Here is a 15,994-nt window from a genome sequence, read left to right as displayed (position 1 = left end):
AAGAATGTGACTGAGGTGTCTTTGTTTGCTCTCTCATCCCACGAAAATGTGAGCGCAAAATTGACAACAGGACTCGGTGCCACTATTCACTTCCATATACATGCTTTTACAGAATTATTTCTAGGTGGCAGGGGAGGGAGTGAACTTAGTTAGCAAAAGCTTCCTTTCTTCTTGAATATGGCATTGGTTAGCAATTGAGTAAGGACTACGCTTTTCCTTTTAATGGGAAGTCCTTTATATTTCTCAGGAAAAAAGTGAAGAATCTCCTGTATATTTCACCATAAAATTATTTTTTTCTGTTCGCTACCTTTTCATACACAAAACTGTAACTCTCATTTTCAGGTTAACACAAGAAAACACATCTTGAACACTCAGAGAACACCAGACAGGAAATGCACACAATGTTAAATGTAATATAATCACTGCTTTAGAACCATTAATGTGTTACGAATAAATCACACGATGTTCAGGAACAGACACTGAGCCCGATGGAAGGCTATTCTCCTTAACAAGACTCCTTAATCCAACAAAGAATGCACAAGCATTTCATTTTATGCAATGGGCTATCAGGATTAGATATGCAGTTCAAAGTGGGATCCAAACCATTCTACATGTCTCCATCATGAATTGAATCCAGTACTGGTTGCAGTATATGCCCCTTGACATCTAACATTAAGTGATTACCTCCTTCCATGAGACTTCTGAAACTAGCAATGAATTGCCAATTAACGAGAGTAAATGGAGATCCCACTCAATCAGATATCAGAAGTCTACAATAATCCTAATAAGTGGTAGCAAAAAGCACCCTTCTACAGCACCACCCATGAAAGATAGCCATTGATATGCCAATGATTTTCACTGATATCTGGCTTCTTAGGAATTCATAATAATATCACTTCTTTTCGTTCTTACTTTCTTTCTAATACATCATATTCCCAAAAATATTGATTTTGAGGTCATTTCTTAACCAGCCTTTGAGTTTCACCATCCCTTGCGTTTTTCTGCTTCTTAAATAGAGTATCGGCCGATATAGGCATATCCGATATATCGATAAATATCTTATAATTTAGTGCAAAATTCTGCCATTTTGTTGTAATTTTTATGGACAATTTCGATGCCCTACTTTCTAAAAAAGTAATTATCTAAATATTCAAATTCTTTTGCACTGCAGTCACCTCAAAACACACATTTGTTAAGGAGATCAAGGAACATTTTATGTTCTTCAAGTACCATATCTAATTTTATATCAGATCGGTAAATTTTATATCGATACTTTATCGGTATCGGCCAGAATTTCATATCGGCCCATCCCTAATTTTAAGTTTTTTATTCATGGGCTCTGTAAAACATAACAGCAATTAATGTATACTTTCTCCAAAACTATAGTGTATATTAGCAATGGGCTGATACCGATAAAGTACAAATATAAAATTTGCCGATACCGATAACTAGAGGCACATATTTTAAATAAAAAAGCAAAATTTCGGTATAAAAACAGAGTCAATTTTGAATTCAAAAGTGGTAAATAAAATGAAATTTCACTCAGAGTGGCTACAAACAAGCAGAAATGAAATTCCCTGACTTTTCCAGGTTTTCCAGGACAAAATTTACATTTTTCCCTGACAATTATAAACTAACTAAAATAAATTACTACCGATATTATTTTTTTATTTATGCCTAATACATGGTGATCTTGATTTTTCGTTATTTTTTCTAAATTGGTGCCATTCTCCCCCCCCCCCATTCACATTTTCATTTTAGTGCATTTCTGGGGAATATACCTAAAATTATACTTTCAAGGTGTTTTTAAAGTACTGTTTCAAATTTTAGGTCACCTTGTGAGAGTTTGATACCTTGGAAGTTATTTTCCATACCCCTTTTTAATTTTAAGGTAAGGGTTTTAGATAAGGTGATTTTTTCAGATATATACTGAAGGGTGTATAATGGCCATACTTGGCGGCGCACCCACAAATTCTAAATCAATCGATCAATCTCATATGACAGATACCGATATATTACGGCACCAAAAATTGGTATTTTTTTTTCTTTATTCAAAATTCATGTTTTTATTTTAGAACATTTCCCTGCCAAATATACCAAAACGTACACTTCCATTGTGCTTGTAAACTATCATTTTCAATTGTAGGTCACATTGTCTACGTATTTTCGTGACAGTTTGATATGTTCGAACCAATTTTTAAGGAAGTAATTTTCCATTATTTCTCGCTCTTCAAATGCCGATGGTGGCAGATACACACTCGCAGTGGCGTGCCGAAGGGAGGGTTGGTGGGTGTTATAACCCCCACCCCTTTTGGTCCAGAATTTCTAAAAAAAATGAACGTCAAAGGCAGGACAATATACCAAAATGGGGACTGACTACTTAAGAAATGTACACATAACCCCTCTCTTTGGAAAATCCTGGGCACGCCACTGCACACTCGATCTCCTGTCAGAACCCCGACACTTTGCTCTGTGGTGCAAATTGTTCTGATAGAAGTTAAAAAATCGTGGGAAATATGTGATTTAATGTGTATATCGGATTTTTTCCATGTATAACATACATTATAGTTTTCTATGGGATAAAAATGTTGCAAAACTTGCACGCTCTATACACACAAATATGGCAAGAATGTTATATTTCAAGGTATCTTTTTCGTTGTTTAAGTACAGTTCTTAAAATTGGTGAAAAATGTCAACAATTCACATTTTATGCCATATTCGCGTTATTTCACTATTTTGAACGGCTGAAAAATGTTCAAAAACTCAAGGTCCCTGCTAATTGGAACTTACTTTCTGGATGTCCCTCGCATAAAACAGTAGATGAAATGTGGAAAATTAGCAGGGCTGGCAGAGAAACGTCAATTACTGAAGATAGTGCTATAGTTTTATAAATTATATTAAAATATTTGCATATTTATTATCAGTATTTTATTAAATAACATTGCACATTAACTTGACTCTGTGACAGATTAATATCCATCTCTCACGAGTTTAAACAGACAGGACAGAGGGGAGTGTTAATTGCAATACGAATGTTGTTGAAAATTTGAGATTGCGAGCATGCGCTTATCAAATTTTTATCTTTACCAATGCAGATTTCTGATTCACCTTTTTGTGATCCTATTCAACATATATATATATGAAATGTAGTACCACAGCAGACGAACTCGGATGTACAAGGCTCTGTTCATGCATGCCTTTTTCGTCAGATGTTGCAGTCCGAAGGCATCCAAAAACAATCCATTCCATAAGAGTGCCATGCATGTTGTAGTGAGACATTTCGTCGAAGTTCAACGTTAGTCGGATGACGATATCCGACAAAAATCATATGCATCAATTGAGCCTAAAATGTTCATCTGACAAATGCCGTATCATGGCATTCGACTAATTACAGGATTGCATAGTGCCCTTATTTGTTTCCATGTTCCTTCCGAATGTGAGACAAAATGCCGTACTACGACGTCCGACAACTATCAGACGGTGCTTTCCCTCCAACCCGTCTATTTGTTGACAGTCCTGTCCCCTTACTACTCCCAGACAGACAAGAAAAAATGATAATTCAATGCATTTTGCACGTAATATTTAGAGGCTTATCATTTTTTTGTCTCTCCGGAAATCTCTCTCTCTCTCTCTTTCCCTCCCCACCTCCTATCACTAGTTTCTGGCACTGTAATTGTGTTCTGCATAAAACAGACCTAAAAGTTGATGCTCAGACTTAGCAACAAGATTACCTGTTCCCATGTAGTGCTTCATAACGACATCTTTCAAAGCAAACGGATGGCACATTCATTCTATCACATAAAAAAAGTCAATAAAGACAAAATTCCCTGACTTTTTTTGACCTCTTAAATTCCCTGACTTTTCCCAGTTTTCCAGGTCTGTCGCCACCCTGTTCACTGTTATAGCAGTATATAAAATTACATTTTCGTTTTAAAAATGTGAATATAATCTCAAATTTGATTTAAAAACTGCACTATTACACAAAATAAACATATCCCTTCTAATAGCACTATAAATCGTTACCAGAATATTAAGTTTATTCCTGTATAAAGGGGTCCATTTTTGCTTCTCAAATATTTACAGCAGAATTAATCAATTTTGCATGAATTGCATAACTCACAGGATACTTCAGACTTCAGACAGTGTCGCGTCGGTATATAAACGGTAAATTTCGTGTTTAAGAGTCTATTTCGAATTTTGCAGTTCATTTCGCATCATTTCGTGACAAAACAGGGTAAGAAAATGCACCTTACACCTTTCAGAAACATAAAAAATTAATATAACAATGTGTTATTTCACATTTCGTGTTTTCGCCAAAAACAAAATATGCATGCCCCTACAGATAACCAACCCGATATAAAATTTCAAATGATCCTTTGGATCATTGACCTCCTTAAAAATGTGTGTTTGTAAAAACACTGCTGTGGAAAAGAAACTGTATATTTAGACATTTAGTTTTTCAAAAAAGTATGGTGTGGAGATCATCCATTAAAAAATATAACAAAATGGCAGAATTTTGCACTAAATTGTAAGATATTTATAGGTATATTGGATTGGTAAAATAATTGGTAATTTTACCAATATGCCTATATTGGCTGATACCAATAGAGTACTGATTAATCGGTCCCATCCCTAGTGTATATTCAGTTCTTTCCTTTGTGTATATATGAGCGTATTAAACTTGCCAGTTCAAGAATGAGCTGTTAACATTTTAATTCAATACTTTCACACACTGACATATTACTTGTATCATCCTGATTTGTTTTACTTTCTTTCTTTTCATCAATGATATGTGAAGTAATTAATACTCAGTGGAGTTACATAGTGGTTCAGATCCCACTTTAAACTGTAGGTTCAGTTGCGATTAGCCTTCTGTGCATAATGTGGACAAAACACCAACTCAATCAATCAGTCAATCAATATGTGAAGTAACATACCTGCTGCAACCTGTATCTGTGAAAGATGGGCATCCACGACAAACCAGTTTCTTCAATATGCCCTTATCAGATAAATGTATGAGAGCCTCATCAGTAACATTCCCCAAATAGCTTGAAGACAGGTGCACCAACTTTCGAAGGCTTGAAATATGTTGAAATCCTCTATCTGTTACGCCTTTTTCCGTCGAGGAAGTACTACAACCTACAACACACACAAATGAACAAGAAATAAAAATAAATCACACTAGTGCAAGTATTGCATATGCATCATTGATAACCATTACAATCAATGCGAGTTCCAACAGCTGCAACAGAAATGTTCGATCTACAAAAAAACTCTTTTAGATATGAAACCAAATACAATGGAACTCTTTATTTATCTTTTTACTTGTTTTATACATTCTACCTTGTTGGTCCCAATAAAGCAATATGCTATATTAAATAATTTTCATTTTCATTTTCATTCTGTGGTTGATAAAACTGGTTGTTTAGTTCAAAATGAATATTACGTGTATACATAATTTCGATATTAAAATCTTGTAATCCTGTTCTGAAATGTAAACACAACTATACATTTTTAAATTAGCTTAACTGATATTAAAAGTTATAAATTTTAGGCATTTTCACAATATTTATAAACCAAAAATTATAAAATAGGTTACTATGAAGACTTCAACATCAACCACTCAGCTTATAGTTATGGTTTTAACTTGAAAGTCAACAAATTTAGCAAATTTCACACACATTACAATAGAAAAAAATAATTTTCATAGGAACCCATTACATTCCCATTATGAAATTTTACACACAAATTGTCAAAACACATACTTTTTTTAAAAAATAATAATAAAGGGGGTGTTTTTGAGATTTTCAAAAAACAAACGAGTTTTTGAAAAATTACAAAATTCAAATTGCACAGTCATGTTGCAATATTAAATTTCATTAAAAGCAGAAGAGAATGACATCAATTTGAGCTCTCTAGGTCAAATAGTTTTCGATCTACAGCTATTTAAAGATTTCAAATTGTCATCAAATTTTGGGATTATTGCTTTTCTGAAAGTCAATAACTCAAAAACTAAGAGACCAAAAGATCTGAAATTTTGAAGTTTTTATCCTCTTGATAGGTACATGGAATAAATTACAAGTACAATGCCATATCAATGTCAAATGTTTATTAAAAAAAAGTACCAATAAAATTAAGAAGGTTTTATAACATGTACTTTACAAATGTGCAGACATGTACAAAAAAATCTTCACATTTGACAAGTCACTATGTCTCATCCCCCTCTCCACACACAATGACCGGAAAGGAATTGAAAAATTATTGGTAATGCCATGTTGAAAATCTGTTGTGTACTTCAATGGAAATTCAAGTATCTAACTTACAGAATTCCGGTTGTGGTGGGAAATCCTGTTTCTGCAGCTGAGTATACTAATGTTTTTTGTTGGTGGTATAATTAATTTATTGGTTTTCAATTTAACTTTGAAAGACTGTAAACACATTAGCAATTTGATATTGTTTCTATTTCCCTTTGATTCATTGTGGAAAGGGGGGCGGGGGAAGGGACATAGATGTTTTATGTGACACTTCTCTTCTTTTGTAACTTGCACTTGCTCAGCATGTGATTGTCAGAATTTTCAACATGAACAAGAGCCAGCCAATTAACCTTCTATCCACTAAAGTGTTGTTTCTTTTTGGTGGGATGGGAGGGGGAAGTCTGCATCCTTGAAAAGTGCATGCTTTAAAACCTTCCCTCCTGACAGGTTTTACAATGTAAAGGTTAACCCACCTGAAATATCTAACGTTTCCAAATGAACACATTCCACCGAAAGTGCTTTCAAGAGAGCATCATTTACACAAGAGTTCATCTGCACGTTCAAAACTTTCAAATTCTTGAGGTTGCTTATGGCTATCAAAGAACCAGTGCCCAATAGGGGGAAATACTGAGCCAGGCTTAACACTTCCAGAGTTGGTGCATTTTCACATATTTCGACTATATCACTTGCAGTGAGGCTCATGCATGCATCCAGGTTGAGTTTTCTCAGCTTTGGAAGCCTCTTTAGACCCACCACAAGATTCTTGCATCTTATGTTCCCACAGTCATTGAGAATCACCTCCTTCACACCGCTGGGTATGTTATGAAAACATTTGGTGGATATTCGTGCGTTTTGTGATAAGTTAATGTTTTCCAGTTCTTTACACCGCTTGAAGAGTGACTGGATATCCCTGTCTTTGATTCCGGAACAGTCTTCCAAACTAATCCACTTGAGATCAGTGCAATACTTAGCCATAGCATGAATGCCGTATGCATGCATAGGCATGGATTTTAAGTTCATCTTTTGTATACTTCGGCAGTATTTTGCTGCAAAAAAAATATAGAACTACATTAGAATGTATAACAATGAATAGCAGCAATTACTACATAAGTTAGGACAATACATAATAGGCACTTTCCTAGTGTGAATGTGTTTTCTAAAATATGGCATACTGTATAAAGAGTATCGATCACATTTATGTTAATATCTTAAACTAAAATGTGCACTATGAAAAAGACAAAATACATCACCAGAAGTGTATTATAAATAACTAGAGGCACATATTTTTGGTAAATAAAAAAGCAAAATTTCGGTATAAAAACTGAGTCAATTTCGGGTTCAAAAGCGGTAAATAAAATAAAATATCGGTGTTATAGCGGTGAATAATCACATCAAAAGTGGTATATAAAAAGACATTTTGGTTTTAAAATTGTGAACATAATCCTATATTTGATTTAAAAACTACACTTATTCCACAGAATTAACATTTCACTTCTAATAGGCCATTTATGTAGTTATCCGAGTATTAAGTTTATTTCTGTGTAAAGGAGTCAATTTTTGTTTCTCCAATATTAACAGCAGAATTAATCAATTTTCCGGGAATTGTATAACTCTCAGGATAATTCAGACCTCAGAAGGTGCCGTGTCGGTGAATAAACCCTAAATTTCGTGTTCAAGAGTTAATTTCGCTTTTTGCAGTTCATTTTGCATTATTTCGTGACAAAACATGGTCACAAAATGCATCTCACACCTTTCAAAAACATGAAAAATTAACACTACAATGTGTTTTTTCAAATTTCCTTTTTTTTGTCAAAAACGAAATATGCATGCCCCTACAAATAACACAAAAAAAAAAAAAAAAAATTCTACTTTATCAGATACACTCCCTATCCACATCAATACACTAACTGATAGTTGTGGTATCAACATGGAAGGTACTAGTTCGAATTTAACTACCGATTCTGGTTCATACTTTTTCAGAGTTTGAAATTATTCAAAATATACAACTCTCAAAAGTTGGCAACAAAAGTGGATACATTGTGATTAAATAACAGCTAGTGTAATATTCTGATTATCTCTGACACAAATATATGAATAATACAGGGTGTCTCAATAAAAGCGACAGATTTAATTAATATGCTTAAGAAAATACTGTACATTTACAAAATGGCAAATATTTTTAGATCATTACAGCAGGTAAATGTTCCCATTTAAGAATGAAAGATTTTTTTGGACTCACAATAACACTGTCACGCACAATAGCGATGTTCTCAACAGACCAGCTAGATTGAGAGTGTGGTGTTTTAATGTCTGCTGTTGAACCTGTTTCCTTAATTTTTTTGATCAACTTGCGAACTTACTCTCACTAGGTGCACATTCACGTCCAAGGATTGCACAAAGCTTTCTTACAGTCCCCGCTTAACACTCGCCATTCTTGTAATGAGCTTTCACTATCAAAACTCAATGTTCCTTTGTGCAACCCTCCATGTCAACTAAGCTGCAACAATCACTGATAAAGGTACTTGTTATACCATGTGGTGTAAATCAAACTTGGAATCCTTAAATCGGAGCATTTATCCGTTGTAATGATGTAAAAATATTTGTCATTCTTCTTTAAAAAGGTGTTCTATTAAGCATATTAAAACAGTTGCTTTTGTTGGAACAACCTATATTACAAATAAAAAACTGTTACGATTGGTGACGTATACTTGTGATCAGACATTTAGCCAGGGGGAGGGCTAATGGGGTTGATGCCTCCCAACCAAAATACTACAAATTTCTAATTTAAATAATGTGTAGTGGTAATTAATAATACTTCCGTAGCAAGAATAAATATCTTGTATAATAAGTTGTAATATACTCAGAATTTCACCTTCAGGGCTTCTACCACCACCTTTTCGTCTTTAGATGGCAGCTGCTGATAAGGAATAACCCCCCCCTCCCCCTGAAATAAAGTTCTGGCTATGGGCCTGCTTGTGATAGATTACTAACATATAGGGTAATGGCAGAAACACCTGCAAATTTGGAATATACGTAATGCTAAAACACTGTTCCCTCACAGTACCTCATTACAAATGTTCACGAGGAATAGCAATGATTTCTATAAAAGCAACACATCAATTAGGACAATACATAATAGGCACTTTCCTAGTGGCCTAGTCTAGTTTGCTGCACTTTTGACACTAAGTGCAGTGTAGTTGCTTTCTATCATTTTTCTTAGCTGAGTTATCAAATTTATCACAAGAGCCTGCAGGAAGCCATGAAACAAAAATTAACACTTTTAAACCAAGTCGAACAAAAAATAAATAAAGCATGTTTTGAACTTCCCTTGCATAGGGATTACAAAACTTTTCTGAATGCTTTTTTTTATTTTTGGACCATTTGAGAAGGATTCACCCAGAGGCATTAAATGTACTAAAGAAACTTGAGGTTGTGCTACAAATAATGACTGCAGATACATGAAATCAGTGGCTTTTAAAATTAATTACCGTATTAACTCGAATACCCCACACACTTTTTTCCTTACAAACGTGGCAGAAAATGGGGGTGTACGGCTTACTCGAGTATAAAGCTTATCACCAGGCGTAAAAAATTTATCCTGCGGAGGTATGCAACCTGTTATACAAGATTACGATAGAATGAGTTGAGGTCAAGATGTTATCTCTCAGCCTGTTCTCTTGGAAAGAAAACAAAACACGTTTGCCATAATTCCTGTATCAAGTGGAAAAAAATAATTCTAAATATGTCCTGGTTTAATTAAATCACAGTTCTTTCTCCCTGCACTGCATTATGTGCGTTGTTCCTTCACCTCGCCCCCCCCCCCCTCCTGCTTTAAAAAATTGGGTCAACTTAATTCATGAAAAGCTTGCAGACAGAATGGAAAAGAATATTCTCCTTCGCCTTTTGCCAAGGGAATCATTCTGCAGTCACACTTGCGCCAAGAAAGAGATAAAGACAGCAATCAGCTGGATGCTTACGTCTGGCCAGTCCAGCTGCGTGGGTTGTGGGTAGGGGAAGCTGTAAGGCTTGTTTTGTCTTGCAGTGACTCATTTGATTAGCATCCTTCTTATCTTGCTTCACAGATGGATGCTAAAAGCAAGATGACCACTAAAGGAAGAAGATTGCGATGTTTTACAGCACATGAAAAGTTGTTGCATTCAAGAAGTGGAGGAAATTGGAAATCATGCCGCTGCTCGTAAGTATGATATAAGTGAGAGTTGTGTGAGAGATTGGAGAAAAAAAAAAGGAAATGCAGCTAAACACGTGTGGCTCTCCGAGAGCTTTTCGAGGATGAAAGGCTAAATTCTCGGAAATAGAAGGGAAGCTGCATGACTATGTTTGTTAAAAAACGACAATTTGGATTTGCAGTTTCTGCAGAAATATGTCAATTGAAGGCTCTTTCACTGGCAAAAGAACTTGGGAGTTCATGGTTTTAAAGCAAGTCGGGGTTGGATTGTCAGGTTCATTAGAAGATACAATCTGAGTTTACGAAGAACAACAACTTTAGCAAAAGATGGCTTCTTTTTTCTGTGTCTTTAATTTGAAATAAAATTCCACATTTCCGCTAAAGTGTGCTATTTCTTCGTTGTACATAAATAAGCTATCACTCAATAAAGGTATAATGCACAAAACATAAGCAGAAATACTGTTTTCAAGCAAATTAAGAAATTTTAAGGGAAGTGTAAGATTGAATAGTGTCGTTTTTTTTTTTTTTCCCTTCTCTAAAATCCAGGTGCGTGGCTTATTCAAGGGTGAAGGGTACTCGAGGAAATAAGGTAATATTCTTGGTTATTCCATCATCTAAATAGAACTTACCAACAGCTTGCATTGTTTTGGCATTTAAGTGATGTGGACGGCATGATAGATCGAGGCTGACTAAGTTCCCACTGCAACGTTTCAGAAGACCGCAGAGAATTGAGGTATTTAATGCTGTTTTGTTAACATGTGAAAACAAACTCCTGAAGTCCAAGTACTTCTGTTGTTCCCACAGGATCTTGAGCAAAAACTTCCAGAGTTTACATACTGTGAAAAACATACACAAAGAAAGGTTAGTTGTTGTGCTGGAATTAAAATTATGCATCAGCTACTGACATTAAGCAAACAGTGGTACCATAATGTTAATTAATTAATTATAGTCAAATTTCCTTTTATCTGAGCATTCAGCGGTGAAGTGTCGAGCTTATAGACTCATAATCAATAGCGTTTGATTCCAACTGAAGAAAAAAATCCTTTAAGGCTCTGTGCATACACTGCCATGAGGACTATCACATTCTCAGTTTCTCACTTTTCAGTAGGGATAAGGCAGATATATTGGTACTCTATCGGCACAAGTCAATAATTTTAACAATCTGATATATCTTATAATTTAGTGCAATATTGTGAAATTTTGTTATAGCTTTTACAGATAGAAATCCATATTCTATATTCTGTAGTTTTTAAATTGAATGTTTAAATGCAGCTTCTTTGTATTGCAAAAGATTCCTTCATCTGGTAACATACATTTATTAAGGAGGTCAATGAACCATTTGGAATTTTATATCAGATCGATAGAATATCGGTTATTGACGCTAGTAAATTTTAAATAGGTCCATCCCTACTTTTTTAGTGCCTGGTAAACATATGACAAAGTGATGGCAACACTGAATAACTATTACACATGAATTGCAAAAAAGCCAAATTCAGTTAAAAGCAATTAAATTCACTATGTTGTACATATTAACTGAAGAGTTATGAAATCATTCATCCAAATGATTGTTCATGCCAACCACAACTGCAGCCTAGCTAACTGAATGAGATTATGAATGTGAGTGGAGCTATTTCCACACACTTTATGAAGATTACTACATAAAATGAATGCCTTTTCTTGTCTGCTATCTTCAAACTCTATTCCTGCTATATGCACCCATCCAAGATATAAAAGCAAAGCAGATTGAAAGAATCGACCTTGGCAAGCAACTTTGCATGCTTTCCTGATGGGACAGTGGTAATGCTGTCACCTTATCATCATTAGGGCCGCATGCTTCTTGTGGTGAATAAAAGATCAAGATTTCACTACAAAAACTGGGCATGTATCGGGATCAAAAGCAGTATGTAAAATTTCATTTCAGTGTACACACATTATTTCAATTCTGTCTTTTTGGTCTTTAGTATACATATCATATGAAGGTATGGCATACTCGAATTATTAAACAATATGTCCATTGTTACTATTATTAATAAGAGAACTTTGAAAAGTCCTTTCCTTCCCTTCTGTACTGCCATAAAATTATGATTGATCGATTGATATGGTGTTTCAAGTCCACCTTATGTACAGTAAGGCTAATCGGGACTGGACCTACAGTTTAAAGTGGGATCTGAACCACTATGTGCCTCCACTGAGTATCGAACCTGGGACCCCTTGATTACAAGGTGATGATGCTACCACTGCGTCATTGGGAAGGCCCATAAAATTATGGATTAGATTTTAAAAATTACTATAACTCTTCAACCACTGCATCATTAGGTAAAATTTAAAATGTAAGAATGAATAAAAAGTAACATTTTAAGCAACATCCGACAATTAAGGGTCAATGGGAGACACAGCAAAGGCCAAATGTTTGAAATTTGTCCGGACCACATGGCAGAAATAACATGCCATTTCTTGAAAACTATGCACTATATTTCAGTTGTCTTTTGTACATAGGGCCGATGCTAGAAGCGAAATTCTGGAAGTTATTCCATAAGCTGGCAACACTGCCACTTTAACCAAGAAGTATTCAATGAAACTTTGCATCCTTGCAGGAATGTACCACCTCTACATAGTACATTTTTTAAAATTCACCTTGGTCCATTGAGGGGGGGTACAGGGTTTCTTTTGAAAAATTTTAATCGAACACTCTTTGGAGGAAAAATGTTATAACTCTGGCACTATGGGAGCAATCTACTTCGAATAAGTTTTGTTTTGCAGCTAAAGCATCAGCACATGCAACCGTGTACAATTCAGAATGCAGGACCGAGGAAGGAGGGACTTGGGGGCACGACCCCTGAATTTCAATGAAAAAAACAACAAAAATCTGGAGTTTGCCCCCTCTTCTCCCGGAATTTTGGGGAGAGGGTGCAAACTTTAGTATTGTTTTCAAACAATGGACATTTCTCAAGAGAATGAAACATGTTTCAAGTTCTTGAGTGCCATACAAGTTGAACAATAAGCCAAAATTTGAATTATTATTATTATTTTTTTTTTACAGATAATAGGTAATTTGCACATTGGAGGAAAATTGTTATAACTTGGGCACTATGGGAGCAATCTACTTCAGATAAATTTTGTTTTGCAGCTAAAACATCAGAGCATGCAACCGTGTACAATTCAGAACGTCAAACCAAGGAAGGGGGGTTTGGGAGGCGCGATCCCCGAATTTCAATGGAAAAAAACAAAAATCTGGAGTTTGTTCCCTCTTCTCCTGCTATTTTGGGGAGAAGGCGCAAACCTTAGTATTCTTTTCAAAGAATGGACGTTTCCAAAGAGAATGAAACATGTTTCATGTTCCTGGGTGCTATACAAGTTGAATAATGAGCTAAAATGTGAAACTCTGTTCGGAAATGTGGCATGGATATGTTGCGGAGGAGGGGTAGGGGAAGGGGGAGAGGCTGGTCATCAATGTGAATTTCCCAGGTTTGCTTCAGACATGTGTCAGAGTTTCCACCCAAACATAAGAGTATGAAGGTCCAAAAAGCACATTCATTTCGTAATCAGCACCATGATACCATATGGTATCATCGGGGGAGTAAAGGTTAAAGAAAGAAAGCAAAATTAATTTCATTTGTCTATGTCAAGTAGTTCTTGAGCTAAGATTTTTTTGTACTTCGCGGCAAGTTCGAAAAGAACACACTTGAAAAGGTGTCGGCATCAACAAGAATACAGGAGCATGAAGCTCAGGATGATAAAGGTTTATTCCTGTGTAAAGGAGTGCATTTTTTCCCTCAAATATTTACAACAGAATTAATTAATTTTCCATGATTCTGCATAACTCAGGATAATTCAGGCTTCAAAAGTGTTGCAGCAGTAAAGAAACTTTAAATTTCATGTTTTAGAGTATAAATTTGCATGTCTCTACTTATCATTAAGGAACATGTTACAGTGGTTCAGATCTCACTTTAAACAATAGGTACAGTCCTGATTAGTTTCTTTGAAAGGATTTACAATAACTTTCACAAAACTATTTTCTTTTCTACTTTGAATATAAGAAAAAAAATCATATGTACAGGTTTAAATAGCGAATTTATAAATACTAGTTGAATGATAAACACTGTTAAGAAAGTCAGCATTAGTGAAAAGAGCTTATCCATGCCCAATGTAAGTGCAAGCAATGTAAAAAAAAGTAAAGTGCTCCCCTGTGCATAGCACCACGCCATGAAGGCGTATAGGGGTAACACCCCACACTTTCTTGATCCGGTCGTGAGTGGGGGTGATGTGATCAGCACCATGCCCCTGACCGCCTTTACCCCCCCAGGATTTGCCCCAGGTACCCATGTTATTCGATGCTGGGTGGGCACCGGGGCTGCTTCCAACGTTAGAAAAGTTCCCGGATTTGAACCGGCCGGGGATTGAACCCGGGACCTTTAGCATGGTAGTCGGACGCGTTACCGACTGAGCCACCGCAGCCAGTATGTGCAAGCATGTAAATAAATTACAACTTCGTGATTGTAATAACTAATTAAAGAAAATAATGGAGAATCGTACCTCTTTCTAGTCTAATCCGATCTCTTAGAGACAGAAAGCTAAATATATGCAACAAACAATCCGCATTGAGGTCATTTATTTTACACTTTCCATCGTCAGTTTCAGGTTCATCCTTGTTGTTGTTTTGAACATCTTTATTATTTTCGGTATCAGCCTGACTACTTTGTATGCGTTGTTTATTTTGATAATGGCGAGCTCTTGGTTTGACAGGCTTATTTCTCCCAGGCTGATGTTTTTGATCTGCCGGAAAGACTCTGAGTTGCTGTCCCTGAAGCTTCAACTCACTCCTTGGGGCTTTCAATGCTCTGGAAGAAAAGACATTATGAGTTTACCAACTTGACAGCTTTATTAATAGCCGAGATGCACACACATTTCAAATAGCCACTTGTAATGATATTAAATTGACTGCCATGTCATTAGGTACCTTAACGATCCATTGACTTATCAGTTTACTGATTATTTGGTATTTTACATTGCCCTTTTTTTTTTCGTCTGTAGGCCAATCAAAACGCTAAGGGAGTCGGCCTCGAAGGCAGAGTGGTTAACGCAGCACACTACAATGCCAGGGATTCCAGGTTCGAATCCCAGCTTGGGCATACATATTCTTTACAACTATCCCTTCATCAAATTCATCATGTCATCACTCATCCTCATCTTCGCGATTAGCCAAACATGGAAGAAATGCAAAGTAAAATAAACCAATTCAATCAACAATGCCGAGAATAAAATGATGCAATGATACAATTATGGATACTGATAAAACAATTTTATAAAGATTGCTACGAATTTTAAAAATTGATACTTCTAGACTATGAACACTATGATTTTCACACCATACCCAGGATTTGAACCTATATTGTCGGTCACTTCAACCTATGGTTGACCTTGAGGTTTGTTTGTCCTGTGTTGAAAACCATACACTTACAGTATGTGTGGCAACAAACAGTGCTCCAATTCTCATTTGCTTTATTCCATTAGCAGCAATGTCAGTCAAACACATACAAACACAACACTTTTTTTA

General features: G+C 35.6%; 1 protein-coding gene across 1 annotated transcript in view; it reads right to left on the bottom strand.

Annotated features, from left to right (window-relative positions):
• Positions 1–15,994, bottom strand: part of LOC145985093 (uncharacterized) — an 87,073-nt gene that overhangs the window by 19,626 nt on the left and 51,453 nt on the right. Inside the window, exons 5-8 of the mRNA XM_083118688.1 lie at positions 14,974–15,278; positions 11,070–11,276; positions 6,728–7,300; positions 4,938–5,139 (exon numbers count right to left, since the gene is read on the bottom strand). Of these exons, the coding sequence (XP_082974814.1) occupies positions 4,938–5,139; positions 6,728–7,300; positions 11,070–11,276; positions 14,974–15,278 (1,287 nt within the window). The remainder of the gene's footprint in view (positions 1–4,937; positions 5,140–6,727; positions 7,301–11,069; positions 11,277–14,973; positions 15,279–15,994) is intronic.

The sequence above is a fragment of the Lepisma saccharinum genome, chromosome 3 (genome assembly GCF_977018435.1).
Source record: "Lepisma saccharinum chromosome 3, izLepSacc3.1, whole genome shotgun sequence".
Classification (NCBI taxonomy): Eukaryota; Metazoa; Arthropoda; class Insecta; order Zygentoma; family Lepismatidae; genus Lepisma; species Lepisma saccharinum.
This window is presented reverse-complemented; position numbering and strand designations above follow the sequence as displayed.